This window comes from Mastigoproctus giganteus, chromosome 14 (genome assembly GCF_048544385.1).
Source record: "Mastigoproctus giganteus isolate SK-2022 chromosome 14, ASM4854438v1, whole genome shotgun sequence".
In the NCBI taxonomy this organism is placed as follows: domain Eukaryota; kingdom Metazoa; phylum Arthropoda; class Arachnida; order Uropygi; family Thelyphonidae; genus Mastigoproctus; species Mastigoproctus giganteus.
Genome location: NC_143588.1, coordinates 94386369 through 94401775, shown reverse-complemented (window position 1 = coordinate 94401775; position 15407 = coordinate 94386369). Strand labels below are relative to the sequence as shown.

At 36.5% G+C, this 15407-nt stretch overlaps 1 protein-coding gene across 2 annotated transcripts in view; it reads left to right on the top strand.

Annotated features, from left to right (window-relative positions):
- LOC150075393 (uncharacterized) overlaps window positions 1-15407 on the top strand; it is a 180917-nt gene that overhangs the window by 147753 nt on the left and 17757 nt on the right. For both annotated transcript variants that reach the window (XM_090388248.1, XM_090388246.1), the window contains exons 12-13: window positions 2088-2293; window positions 12856-12986. In XM_090388248.1, the coding sequence (XP_090244374.1) occupies window positions 2088-2293; window positions 12856-12986 (337 nt within the window). The remainder of the gene's footprint in view (window positions 1-2087; window positions 2294-12855; window positions 12987-15407) is intronic.

Here is a 15407-nt window from a genome sequence, read left to right as displayed (position 1 = left end):
GCCTGCCTAATCTCCTTTGTGACTTGGTTACAGACCAACTTATATCTATCATAGGCTTCCATGTCACCCATTAATTTGTATGTATCCCATGCATTTTTCTTCTCTGCCACATGTCTCATTAGTCCATCTGACAACCATTTAGGCCTAAACCTTGAACAATATTTCTTAGTTGGTATGTAAAGCCTGGTAGCCACCAAGATTAGTTCCTTGAATGCTTCCCATTTTGAGTTTGCTGTTGGTAACATCATCAGTTGGTCCCACTGTATAGAATTTAAATACTGTCTCAGACCATCATAGTTGCCTTTACGAAAACAAAAACCCTTCCCTTTACCTCTGATGGTAGTTACCTCCTTGAGTAAATCCCACTTCAACACACTGTGATCACTGCCACCTAGTGGTTCATTTATCTGCAGGTTCTTAATGCATGAAGAATCACTACTGATAATCAGATCAAGAGTATTGCTCCCTCTTGTTGCCTCACGAACATGCTGATGTAGAAAACAATCATCCAATAAATCCACAAAAGCCTTGCTAGTGTGCGAGTGACCCACAAATTCCAGTCAATATCTGGGAAATTAAAATCCCCCATTATAAGACTCTCTGATTTACTGGCCCACTCTATTTCCCTGTACAATATATTATTATACTCATCAGAGTCATTAGGCCTATAGCACACTCCTACTCTCAATTTTGATTTCCCTATGCTTATGTCACACCAAACTGACTCGACACTGCCCTGTCCATCGATGTCAACTGGCTTCACTTCCTTTGACTTTATGTGTTTCTTAATTAATAGCATAACCCCTCCTCCCCTCCTGTCCTGTCTATCCTTTCTATATACATTGTATTCCCCAAATTCCAGTTCCGCATTACTTATATCTGTGTGACACCACGTCTCTGATATCCCAACAATATCTGCCTTTGATGTTTTGAGCAATACCTCAAATTCATCAAATTTATTTACCAAACTCCTAGCATTGGTGTACACGCAGGTATACATGCACCTGTTTCTATTCTTAGCTACCCTAACACAACCCATGTGTTTACTTGTAACGCAATGACTACCAGCAGTCTCTGAAATATCCTGCATCTTGTTTTTCAGACTTCTGCTCATTTGAATAGAAGCAGTGCAAGAATCACTTCCACCTCTGCCAGTGGCTACTGTTAATCTATTAGTCCTTGTATCCCCCCCAACTAGCAGTTTTCCGACCCACCTAACACTGCCTCGACAGCATCAGCAAAAATTCTTGCACCCTTTCTATTTAAGTGTATCCCATCCCTGTAGAAGCAATCTATCCTGTTAACAAGTACAGTCCAGGCTGAAAAAAATTCTACCCCTTGAGCCTTGCACAATCCCTCCAGGGCCGAATTGATCGACAAGGCTCTCATCATATACTCCCTCCTATCGTGTCTGGGCAGAATTGCAGACACTTTCAAGTTCAATCCTAATTCACGGCTTTTTTTCAACAGTGACCTGTACTTGCTAAGTAATTCCGCCGGTCTCCTACTCTTAATATCATTAGTGCCAACTAATGATATAACAACGTGTACAACTATATCACCTTTTGTGCCCTTAAAAGATGATATCCGCTCTACAACGTCATCAACCTTTGCCCCTGGCAGACATACCCTGGTCCTATTCCACCTATCCTTTTTACAAAGCATGTTCCCCGTTTCCCTGACAATAGAGTCACCAACAACTACTAGTTCCTGTGGGACCAGCGCATTCTGCCTAGGGGGCTGCCCCTGTGTTGCCTGATGACCAAGTGCAAGCTCTGGCGTTGATGTGGGCAGCTGAGAGCTTGATGGGCCCCTCAATTTATTTCCTTCGAGGGCATCCACCCTGTCCTTCAAGGTCTCATAAAGGCCCATAACAACGCTGAGAACATTGTGTGAAACAGATGTCACAATCACAAAGAAATGCTTCTGCACACCTCTTAACTAGAAACTAGTAGGAACTTACTCTGATGTTATGAACTAAGATACATTGCTTTTCATTCCACCCTCATAAATAAAATTAATAAAATTTTGTAATTTCACATTGAGCCATTTATATACTTTTTCAGTTTTTATATTTTTAACTTCAGAAAGCTGCAAGAGAAAGGAGCTGATGATAAACTTCCAATAGTACGCAAACAGCAGCATATTTTATTGCAGCAGTTTCGACAAGAACGTGCCCAATTGAGGTGTATGAAAGAGACTTATCGAGCTGTTATCCAAAGAAATCGAACAGGTGCATCCCTAAAAGAAAACATAGCTGGGCCTGGATCATTGGCTTATCAGATTCTCAGTAGTATGTATATCTGTAAGATATTAAAAGTTTATTTAGTAGCTTTCCATTCTGTGTTTCATATTATGATAGATAGTTTTCTATCACATTATGAGAAACAGATATAGGACAGATATAGAATGAAAATTCTCTCCCTTCCTTAAAATATATATAAAAAAAAAAAATTTTAATTAAAAAAATATGACATTAAAAATACATTTCTATTACACATTTTAATAAAAAATGAAAATTGTGGTAATAAAAATGAGAGCCATGGTAGTGTCCCAGATAGCACTGCGTGCAGTGCTCGGTATTTGTACAGTGGAGTGACAAAGATTTTCTTCTTGCAAAAGCAAGATGATAAATGGATTGGAATAATCAAAACATAAAATCGAAAATGTTGGCAATTATTTAATTGTTCTTTTGGCACCCCTTTCGACTTTTAACCTGAGGCAAGAGCCTCGCTTGCCTCACCCTTGGCATGGCTCTGTATAGGACATCAAATAATGATTTGGTTGAAATTTTGAAGGATCTTTCTTTGTCACAGAAATTTTCTTGCTCTCTCTCTCTCTCTCACTCTCTCTCTCTCTCTCTCTCTCTCTCTCTCTCTCTCTCTCTCTCTCTCTCTCTCTCAGAATTAAGCACAAAATGTTTACTTGGTTTGTAGAAATATTATATTCGTCATATCTTTAATTTAGCCTTCAGATTTCATATTTCAAGAATACTTAAGTGATCTGTATTTCAAAGGTTCTTCCAAACAGTATCTCGATGTTGCTATGGCTTATCTAATTCCAACTTTTATAAACACATTTTTAACAGACAACAGCATAAAAGTAGCATTGAAAAATTGGAGAAGATCACACCTGTTAACTTCACTTGTCTGATTTGGAACTTGAAAAAGTCATAATTGAAGAAATTCTCTTCAATAAAATCAAGTTAAGTTATACATAAGTAGATGTAAAGAATATTATTACATCAAAATGTAACAATTTTTTAATTTTTTAAAAAATTCTGATTTGATTTTGACAATTTTATTCTAGCATTAGACAATAAAGTTAAAATATAAACAAATTAAGTATTTGAGCAAATTTTTAAAAACTTCAGAATTCTACAAAATACTCATTCTACAGAGCCCATCACCATTACAAACTTGCTAACAGGAGCCCACATTTGAAAAACCTACTTGTGAAAGGTTAAAGAATAGTCTTAAAATCTTAAAAGTTAAAAAATAGTCTTAAATCTTGTTTCCCTTCTTTGTACTCATTATAGCAACTCTACGTCCTTCCTAAAATGAGGCCTCCAGACCTGTAGACAGTACTCTAGGTGTGGCCTGACAATTGCCTTGTATAATGGGATAATCATCTCCCTGCTCTACTCAGCGAACTTCATATTTGACTGCACAATTACCCCAGGTCTTTTTCACTTTCCACTTCCCTGAGTGTAGTACCACACACTTGGTACATTTCTCTTGGGTTATTGCTACCCATATGCAGTACTTTGCATTTTTCAATATTAAACTTCAGTTGCCACTTCTCAGCCCATTTGCCCAACTTATCCAGTTGGAGTAGCATACTGTCTTTACTGTCGTTAACAACCCTGCCAACCTTTGTATCATTAGCAAACTTGGACATTAAACTTGATATTCCTTTATCAATATCATTGATAAATAAACAAAACAACACTGGGCCCAACACTGAACCCTGGGGAACTCCACTAAAAACATTTGTCCACGAAGAGCAGTGTCCATTGATTACCACTCTCTGCCGTCTCCCACTCAACCATCCCTTTATCCATTGTAGCAACTTACCCTTAATGCCATACCTCTCCAATTTGTACAGCAGTCTTTAATGTGCAACAGTATCAAAAGCTTTCCTGAAATCCAAGTATATGATATCAAAATTATTTTTGGCATTCAATTCCTTTGTGACCATATCATAGTATCCAATTAAATTAGTCAGACAAGACCTCCCTTTAACAAACCCATGCCGTGTCTTAATTATTACTGCAGTCTTATTAGATGATCCTGCAGTGCTTCTTTAATCGGTGATTCCATTATTTTTCCCCGGAACACAAGTTAAACTAACAGGTCTGTAGTTACTTGTGTCACCTTTTGAATCCGCCTTTGTGAATTGGTGATACATTTGCATACCACCAGTCCATGGTGACCTCCCCTGAGTCCAAGGAAGCTCTCATAATTATGGCTAAGGGTTTGCTTACTTCCTTTGCTGCCTCCTTTAATATAACTGGATAAATTCCATCCACCCCAGGTGCCTTCCTTATGTTTAACTTCAACAATTTCTCCTCCAATTTGCTCTCAGTTATTACAAAATCACTTAGCTCCCTGTTAGAGTTTGATAAACTTCTGGCATTCCCCTCATTGAATAACTCCTCATGTTTGAATGTAGATGCAAAATACCCATTCAGTTTATCAGCTACCTGAGCATGATCATTAATAGTCAACCCATCTATGTTAAGTGGTCCAATCCGATTCATCCAGTTCCTTCTAGAGTTATCATAAGTAAAGAACTCTTTGCTGTTTTTCTTTGCATCCTTTACCAAAGATTTCTCATAATCTGCCTTCACCTGCCTAACCTCCTTTGTGACTTGATTACAGACTAGTTTATATCTGCTGTAGGCTTCTGTGTTGCCTGATACTTTATATGCATCCCATACATTTTTCTTCTCTGCCCCCCCAATCCTCATTAATTCATCTGACATCCATTTAGGCCTAAACCTTGAACAGTATTTCTTAGTTGGAATGAAAAGCCTAATAGACTCCAAAATTAAGTCCCTGAAGGCTTCCCATTTAGAATTCAACATTGGTAACATCATCAGTTGATCCCACTGTACAGAATTTAAAAACTGTCTGAGAATCCTGTAAAGGTGACTTTACGAAAGCAAAAGCGCTTCCCTTTAGCCTTGATGGTAGTTACATCTTTAAGTAATTTCCATATCAATACATCATGATCACTGTCATAGTGGTTTCTTTATCTGCAAATTCTTAATGCATGAATAATCACTGCTGCTAATCAGATCAAGAGTATTACTCTCTCTGCTTGCCTCTCGAACATGTTGCTTTAGAAAACAGTCATGCAATAAATCCACAAAAGTCTTGCTAGTGTGCGAGTGACCAATCCACAAGTTTCAGTCAATATCTGGAAAGTTAAAATCTCCCATTATAAGACATTCGGATTTACTGGCCCAATATATTTCTCTGCACAGTTGCTCATTATACTCATCAGATTCATTATGCCTATAACACACACCTCTCGTTTTCCTTTCCCAATGCTTATTTCACACCAAACAGACTCAACACTACATTGTCCACCAACATCAATTGGATGCACTTCCTTAGATTTTACGTGTTTCTTAACTAACAGCATAATCCCTCCTCCCTTCCTGTCCTGTCTGTCTTTCCTGTACACATTGTACTCCCCAAATTCCAATTCAGCACTGCTTATATCTGTGTGACACCACTTCTCTGATATCCCAACAATATTTGCCTTTGATGTCTTGACTAGCACTTTATGCTCATCAAATTTATTAACTATACTCCTAGCATTGGTGTACATGGAAGTATACATGCACCTGTTTCTACTCTTAGTTACCCTAACACAGCCCATGTATTTACTTGTTCCACTATGACTCCCAGCAGTCCTGGAAATCTCCATTTCCTTGCTTTCTAGGCTGCTGCTCATTCTAATAGAAGCAGTGCAAGTATCACTATTGCCTCTGGCTGCAGCCACTGTTAACCTTTTAGTCTGTGTATCCTCCCCCAAGCTAGCAGTTTTCGACCCACAGAACACTGCCTCGATAGCATCAGCAAATATTCTTGCACCCTTTCTATTTAAGTGTATGAAGAAGCAGTCTCTCCTATCAACAAGCACAGACCAGGCTGAAAAAATTGTGCCCCTTGAGCCTTGCACAATCTCTCCAGGGCCAAATTGATCGACAAGGCTCTCATTGTTGGTGAGGGGAACAAAGGGGTGCTCTTACCAAGAAAGGCTTAAGATCTGCAGATTGCAGTGCAGTGAAGAGTAGGCACCTGCGAGGTTATATGATTGAGGTGTATAAGGCCTTGAATGGGTTGAGCAAGCTGAATGCTGATGGGATTCTTCTTCTTCTTCTTGCTCAGATTAAGAACCCGAGTGGCCACAATTTCAAATTGAGGAAAGATAGTTGTAGAATAGATGTGTGGAAATTTGTCTTTAGCCAGCAGGTGGTTGATTGGTGGAACAGACTTCCATCTTTTTTTGTGGAAGCTGATAGCCTAAATAAAATTAAGGCTGAGCTGGACAAGCATTTGGAACGAATGGAGGGTGAAATGGGAGGATTTGTTTGTTTTTTTTTTTGCCTGATGCTGCATACGCTTGCTTGCATCATATGCTTCTACTAATGCTAATGCTAAAATTATAATTTTTTTTATAAATAAATCAAGAAATAATGTTAACAACAGCATAAATTGCACAATGGCTTGGCAGGGTCCCACATATATGGTAATTCACCTCACAAAATACTCAAATAGAAATGTAAGGAATCTTTGTAATGCTGGTATAAGTATAAACTAAGAGGACACACAACACACTGGAGAAAATGAATTTCTATTTTAAATGCTTTTTTTTTCCCTGTGAAGTAGTAGTAGTAATGGCAAACGATGCAAGTAAGCAACGCACAATTTATAGACAGTATACATGGAGCAATATAGCCTTAGTGGCTAATGCTCCTAAAACCCAATAACAACAAGAAAGCAAACTTATATATAGCATATTATTATATATATATATATATATATAGCAAACTTATATATAGTGGAAGAATACCATTAACATTCAGCTTACTCAATCCAGTCAAGGCTTTAAACACCTCATTCAGATCTCCCCACATGTGCCCACTCTGGGGTTACTGTTAACCATGTGCTGTATGTTGCATTTTTCAGTGTTAAACTTCAACTGCCATTTCTCAGCCCATTGACCCAATTTTTCTAGATCTTGTTGCAGTAGCTCACCCTGATTGACTGTCATTAACCACCCTACCAACCTTTGTATCATCTGCAAACTTAGACATTGTCTGATATACTTTCATCAGTATCATTGACAAATATTGAAAACAACAATGGACCTGGTACTGAACCCTGGGGAACTCCACTGATAACTACTCTCTGTCTTCTTCCGCTTAACCATCCCTTTATCCATAGCAGTAACTTGCCCTTAGTGCCACATTGCTCTGATTTATACAGCAGTCTTTTATGTACAACAATATTAAAAGCCTTTCTGAAATCCAAGTGTATGATGTCAAAATTATTTTTTGCATCCAGTTTCTTGGTCACTGTGTCACAGTAACCTATCAGATTGTTAGACAAGACCGCCCCTTGACAAATCCATGCTGTGATTGCAGTATAATTGCATGCCTGTCGAAATGATCCTGCATTGCTTGTTTAACCAGTGATTCCATTATTTTCCCTGGAACATATGTTAAGTTAAGAGGGCTGTAATTATTCTTGTTGCCTTTTGATCCTCCCCTTCATGAATTGGGGATATATTTGCACTTCTCCAGTCCGTAGGGACCTCCTCTGAATCCAAAGATGCTCTCATAAGTATGGCTAAGGGTTTGCTTACTTCCTTTGCCACTCCCTTAATATAATTGGATAGATTCCATCTGCCCCAGGTACCTTTTTTATGTTCATCCTCTACAATTTCTCCTCCATTTTCCTTTCAGCTATCACAAAGTCATTTAGCTCCTCATTAGAGTTAGATAAACTTCTGGCATCCCTTTCCCTAATGAATTCCTCGTGTGAATGTAGATGCAAAATACCTATTTAATTTGTCAACAAACTGAACAGGGTCATCAACAGTTAACCCATAAACATTGAGTGCTCCAATATGATTCAACCCCTTCCTTCTACTCTTAATTAAGCATAGAAATCTTTGCTTTTTTCCTTTGCATTCTTTGCCAGAGACGTCTAAGATAATCTACCTTAGCTTGCATAACCTCCTTTGTGACTTGAATACAGACTAATTTATATCTACCATAAGCGTCTGTATCACCTGATAATTTATATGCATCCCATGCATTTTTCTTCTCTGCCATGTCTCAATAGTTTGCCTGACATCCATTTACATCTAAGTCTTGAACAGTATTTCTTTGTTGGTATGAAAAGCCCAGTAGCCTCTCTGATTACTTCTCTGAATACTTCCCATTTAGAATTTGCTGTTGGTTACATCGTCAGTTGGTCCCATTGCACACAATTTAAAAAAACTGTCTGAAACCTCTGTAGTTACCCTTACAGAAGCAAAAGCATTTTTCTTTACCCTTGAAATTAATTTTGTCTTTAATTAAATTCCATATTAGTACACTGCTGCCACCCATTTGTTCTTTTACCTGTAGATTCTTAATGCATGAAGAATCACCGCTGATAATCAAATCAAGAGCTTTGCTTCCTCTTGTTGACTCTCTAACATGCTTCTGTAGAAAACAGCCATCCAAGAAATCCACAAAAGTCTTGCTAGTGTGCGAGTGATCAATCCACAAATTCCAGTCAACATCTAGAAAGTTAAAATCTCCCATTATGGGGCATTCTGATTTGTTGGCCCACGCTATTTCCCTGTATAGTTGTTTTTTATACTCATCACAGTCATTAGGCCTATAACGTACTCCTATTCTCAATTTTGTTTTCTCAGTGCATATATCACACCAAACTGACTGAACATTGCACTTGTCACCCGTCAACTGGATGGACTTAGATTTAATATTCTTCTTAACTAAGAGCATAACTCCTTCACAGCTCATGTCCTGTCTGCCCTTCCTGTATACATTGTACTCCCCATATGCAAATTCAGCATCACTTTTGTCTGAGCATCACCACATCTCTGTTATTCGTACAATTTCTGAATTTTACGACTTAATCAGTACTTTAAATTCTAGCATTAGAGTATACATGCAAGTATACATTACTCTTAGTTACCCTAACTCAGCCCATATATTCATTTTTTTCCATGATGATCCACAGTAAGGTCTGAAATCCCAGACACCTTGTTTTCCAGGCTGCTGCATGTTCCCACAGTAGCAATGCAAGAATCACTTTCATTTCTGCCTACGAAAAGTATTGGAGTGTAGAGCTGTGTAATGCAGCAGGAAAAAAAGTCTTCTCAGTTAGGAAGCGTTTCCTTTGTTCTTTTCATTAAGCATCAAATTCATAGTAAACATACATTTAGGTACATATACAGTGTCATTTTAATTACTTAAAGTATTTGTATTATAGCCATTTGGAGATACATCTAATGATGAAATTGAAGTAAAATTTGGTGCACATAGTCTGTAAAATGGGGAGGAGAACAGCAGGGAAAAAAAGTTACTTCACATACCTCCAACCATGGAATGGTGCTGCTACAGTGTGTTATGCATATTGCAGTTGTGCAGAGAGGTTTAAGCACATTAAAGAATATCACAAAAGTAGTAATAAATATGTTCCTCTCTTTATGAGATCATGCATTCCTAGTATTTTACATGAACAGTGGAAATGTAGCAGTGGCATTTTGGAAATACCAATATGAAAAAAACATTCTGACATTGGTTATTTCCAAAAGCTCACTTTTAGAAAACAAGTTTGGCATAATGCATAGATGAGGGTGGAAAGCTATTGATACTGAGGCAGTCACATCTATTGTGGAGGATTGAACAAAGCAACTGAACGTGCTTGCTTTCACAGTATGGAAGGTGTTAGAGAAGGTGATGTGGAGAACATAAAAACATTCACTCTTCATTCCTAGTATACCTGCAGATGGATAACCAATGGCTGTGGAACATCCTTTGGCAAGACAAGGTCCACTTCACTTTGAACTGAAGTGAATACCCATAACTGACATATTTGGACATTGGAAAACTCTGTTGTACACAGATTGGCTGCACCCTCTAGAAGTAACCATTTTATGGGGCTTTACCACTTCCTTTCTTATTGGACCATTCTTTCTGAAACATTTCTTTAGGAATTTTTATAACTGTACAAATTATGATTTCTGCATTCAAATAACATTTGAATGTAGAAATATTTTTAGAACTAAACATTTCATTTCGAACTGCATATGATCAACAACATATCCATAGAATAGCCTGCCTCTGTTTATGGTTAGGGGTATAGGGGTATGGAATGGATTGTTACGAATTAAATGTGAAGAAAATTAAGGCCATGAGACACAGTAAATTTCATTTATTCTATGGTAGTTTGAGTTTTATGAAATGAAAAACGTGAGTTTCAGGAAGAGAAAAATCATACTACCAATGCCCAGGATCCACTAACTTCATTCCCAGTGTTTGGGGAATTGCAAACACATGCTGCATTTGTCATTTTGATTTATGTGTTTTAAGGTCCAGTAGAAATGCTGGAACTGGTACAGAGAAGGGAAACCAGATTGACAAAGGGAACAGAAGGGTGCTCTTACCTAAAAAGGCTTCAGTTCTGCAAATTTCATTTTCTCGAGACCAGGAACCTGTGAGATCTGATAGAGTTGTTGCTTCATGAGTAGTTAATTTCGGAATTTTTTTTTTTTTTTTCTGAGTAAAAAAACACCTTATATGAACAAAGAAACTAGTTTTATTTATCAATTAGTATCATATTATTTTAATGTTGAGGTTAAGCGTTACATGAATATTATTGTTACAATGTTGTAAAATTAATAATAACGATCATTAATAATATGATCTCTCAACAGTAACAATTATTAATAATTGTTACTGTTGAGAGTCACGAAGGCTGTATGCAGAAGTGTCAGCCCAAGCTTTAACTATTCTTGTTGAAAATAAACTATTAATTTTGCACACAGTTATTGCTCTATTAATCACATTAATAAACACATTGATCACATAATGTGAGGAATATTTTCCATTTAATATTTTTAAGGACCCTGCACATTTTGCTGCCTAAGACCCTCTGTCATTGTCAACCATTGTCAAATTCTGCATGAATAGCATATAAACCAGGCCCAGTCCTAGACTTTAATTTGTGTTTTGCAGGAAACTTGCAAAGTAAAATTCATTTTAAAATATTTAAAATATAAAATAAAACAAAATAATATAAAAAATATTTCAAATTCACTCAGATTTTAAATATTTTATTTTCACTTTATATCTTCATCAATAAATTAAATAAAAACATTTCTGGTATTATATTGAAAATGTATTTAGCTAAATTAAAAATTTCTTTAGTTTAATAAACATATTTATGAAAATATTCCCAAAAAAATGTATACTGTGGAATGAAAATAACTGAAATTTTGGTTAATTCTCTGCTTAAATACCAAGCTTATTTATTATTATAAAGCAAAAAATTTCTGTAACTTATAGCTAGAAGCACCACCATCCTAAACAACTTTAAAGTTTATCCACATATATGGTTTATCTTTTACTGAAATAAATATTTTTAGAGTTCTGTGTTTGAATCCTCTCAGAGATTAGAGGAATTCTTAATGGTCTCAACAATCAAGGTTATAGTTAGCTGATCTCAGAATGATTGAATAGGGTTACTCCATAAATTATTTTTGGATTTTCAACCTTCACAACATGAATATGTGCCAAGACATAACACTGTGCTGCAGTATACACAAAGATGCTGATGTACCCTAAAATCATCACTGTCATGTAGAACAACAACAACTACTACCGAATAAAGTGTTCAAGAGCGATGCCTGGACATCCATAACTGGTATCTATGGTGGGATAGGCTATCAAATTGAAATTTATCCCCGGGACAAACAAAACATGCTGAAAATTTGTTGTTGAACTGACTTTTCCTTATTAAGTGATGCCCAAATATCTGAAGACATATTTCCATTTATGTATAAAGATACCCAAAATTTTTTTTAAAAAAATTTTGTAAAATTTCTATTAATGAAATTTGGGATGACTAAAAAAATCTTTCTAAAAGACAGATATAAAATTCACAAAGTCATCCAATGGGAGTCAAGTTGTTAGGTGTATCCAAATGAATAGAGCAAAAAAAAACCAAGTACTCTGTGCATTTGTGTACTTGCCTAAAAATTGATTGGCATACAGAACGTGTTACATACTTCTTCATGTCAAATGGGTTAACATTCTTGTTTGACAGTTAAACTTGGAGTGGGCACATTGCTTCTAAAAGGGTGCCAAAAATTCAAATTATTAAAAAATTAAAATTTTAGTATTTCTTCGGTATGGATTTTTTGACCTAACACTGATTATGTTAGAATTGGCAAATTATGAACACAGAAACAAATAAAATACAAATATGGTTTCATTATTGTCCAGTGTACTCTATGCCAGCATTTGGTTGTGTACGTGTAAGCTGTACAACGTGCACACATTTGCATAAAATTTTTTTGCCTTTGCTTTTGAGTTTACCTTGAACAAGCACACCCATGTAAAAAGTTTTTCATCTCACAAATTGTGTATAATTTATTTTAATATTTATTTAAGTAAAGAGTTTTTTTTTTTTTTAACCCACTCATCTTTGGGAAAAACTTATTTTCAGAAGTAGCTTATTTATCTTACTGTGCAAGGCTAAATCAAGTAATTTTTGTGTCAAATTTGTTCTTTTTTTTTTTTTTTTTTTAATCTAGAGCACAGACAGACACAGTCTAAGTTGCCATTGCATGCAAGAAGTAAAGAAGAACATTCACAACTTACTGTTTCAGTTTTACCATCTTCATCTACTACATCAGTACCAACTGATGAAGATTTAAATGTAGAAGTAAGTGCATTTTCATATTTGAACAGTAATGAAACTCTTAAATAGGTGACCAGATTTCAGTAGCTAATGTTCCAGCCCCCAGTATGCAACTAATATTCATGCATTCAGTTTTGAGAAGCAAAGAGAGGAGATTTTTATTATATAGATCTTTTTAAAAATAGTCCATTAAGTTATGTGAACCTTCTTAATATATGGTTCTATTGTCCGAGTTGTCATAAACATAGATTTTCTCATAGATGCTTTTATTTTACTTTTAATTAAAAAAATACTTGTGAAATACATTTCTTGATTGACTTAACATCAGATTTGCAGCATTATTATCTATAATGATACAGATAAAGGTTATTCGTAGAGGAAATACAGTGAAACTTCTCCTAACAGACACCTCTCGTTAACGGACATCTCTCTACAATGGACATTTTCAAATTCCCCAACTCACCTCCATTGGTTTTAACGTGTTTGCAGCTTCTGTCTAGCGGACATTCTCTGTAACGGACGCGGACAGGCAATCTGCACTGTTTCGTTTAGATTAGCACTTAATTTGATCTCCCCATAATGGACTGCGAGGGAGCTCATGGCCCTTTTTCTAGGAACTTTTCTTCCACATATTGCCTCAATCTATTTTCTATTTCCGATTCTCTGAATTTTATCAAGGTTTACGTCGCGGTTGTAAACCCTTTTTCAAGAATTTTTAAGGCATGTGTAAAACTTCTGATGAATTCGGCGTGTGCAGGGGGTGGGGTGAATTTGGTCGGACTTTCGTCTTTTGAGTTTCAGTTTTCAGTTTTGTTCAGTGTCGTGTGAAGTGCACAATGTCTTCTCGTAAACATTTAACTTTAAAAGATAAAGTCGAACTCATTAATGCGTATGATCGACAAAAAAATAGTGTTCGCAATCTCGCTGCAAAATTCAAAATCGGGAAGACGCAGGTAAGCGACATCCTAAAGAAAAAAAATGAACTGCTCAAACAATTTTGGCAACACGGAAATGATCACGTTCAAAAATCATTCCCGAAAACTGTTGGACTTCAAATTGACAGTGTTACGTATGAGTGGTTTTGTCGCGCACGTGCTAAAAAAATTCCCATTAATGGGGCTATTATTAGGGAAAAGGCTTTGGAGGTTGCGAAATCTATGGGAGTAAATGAGTTCAAAGCTTCTGTGGGATGGCTAGACAAGTTCAAACGGCATAAAATTTCTTGGAAAACCGTAAGTGGTGAAGGTGGGTCTGGTGATACTGGGGTTGTAACAGAGTGGACCGTCAAATTGGAAGAGTTATGTCGTGATTTTGAAGCTAAGAATATTTACAACTGTGACGAAACAGGGTTGTTTTTTAAAGCTCTTCCTGAAAAAACAATGAGTCTAAAAAAACGAAAAGTGCCAGGGTGGAAAAATTTCTATGGAACGCTTGACTATACTATTGTGTACAAATATGCTGGGAGACTTTGAACAACCTCTTTTTATAGGAAAACCACAAAATCCTCGTTGTTTCAAGGGCATAAAGTTGAATCTTTTGAATGTTGACTGGAAGTCTAATAAAAAAGCGTGGATGACACGAGATATCATGAGCGAATGGATAAGTCACTTTAACCAAAACATGATTCACCCATCTCCAGGCATCACCATAGGATCACATTAGTATATCCACACATCTTTTTATACCAGCCTTAGGCTACCAAAGTAACAATATTAGTTCATAAAGACAGCATACATTGTTGAAAGCCCATCCCTTCTAATAATTTTTCCAAAGCTCCTTTAAATTCTTACAAACTCCCCATTTCCACAACAATCCAGTTGCTCTCTGGCTGAATGCAAATTTTCGTACACGTATCTTGCAACCATCCTCTCCATCAGTTACTCACAGGTAGAATTAGGTGTACTTCTGCTATTGTCATCATTAAAAATTTCTTCATGTGGGAATGTAAATGCAGAATATTTATTCAGTTTATCAGCAACCTGTACAGAATCATCAGTAGTTGTGATATTCATATCTAGTGGGTCAGTGTGATTCATTCCTCTATTTCTAGTGCTAACATTAGAAAACTGCTAGCTTGGGGGGGGGGGGGGGGGTACACAGACTAATAGTTTAACTAGAGCTGCAAGCAGAGGTGAAAGCAATTCTTGCATTGCTATGGTTGGTACATGCAGCAGCCTGGAAAGCAAGGTATTTCGGATTTCAGACCCTGCTGTGTGTCATCATGGAAAAAATGAATACACACCCTGTATTAGGGTAACTAAGAGTAAGAACATGTGCATATATACTTTCATGTACACTCTAATGCTAGGAGCATTGCAAATAAATTTGATGAATTCAAAGTACTGATTAAGTCATCGAATGCAGACATTGTAGGAATATAAGAGATGTGGCATTACTCAGACATAACTGATGCTGAATTTGAATATGATAGTACAATGTATACAG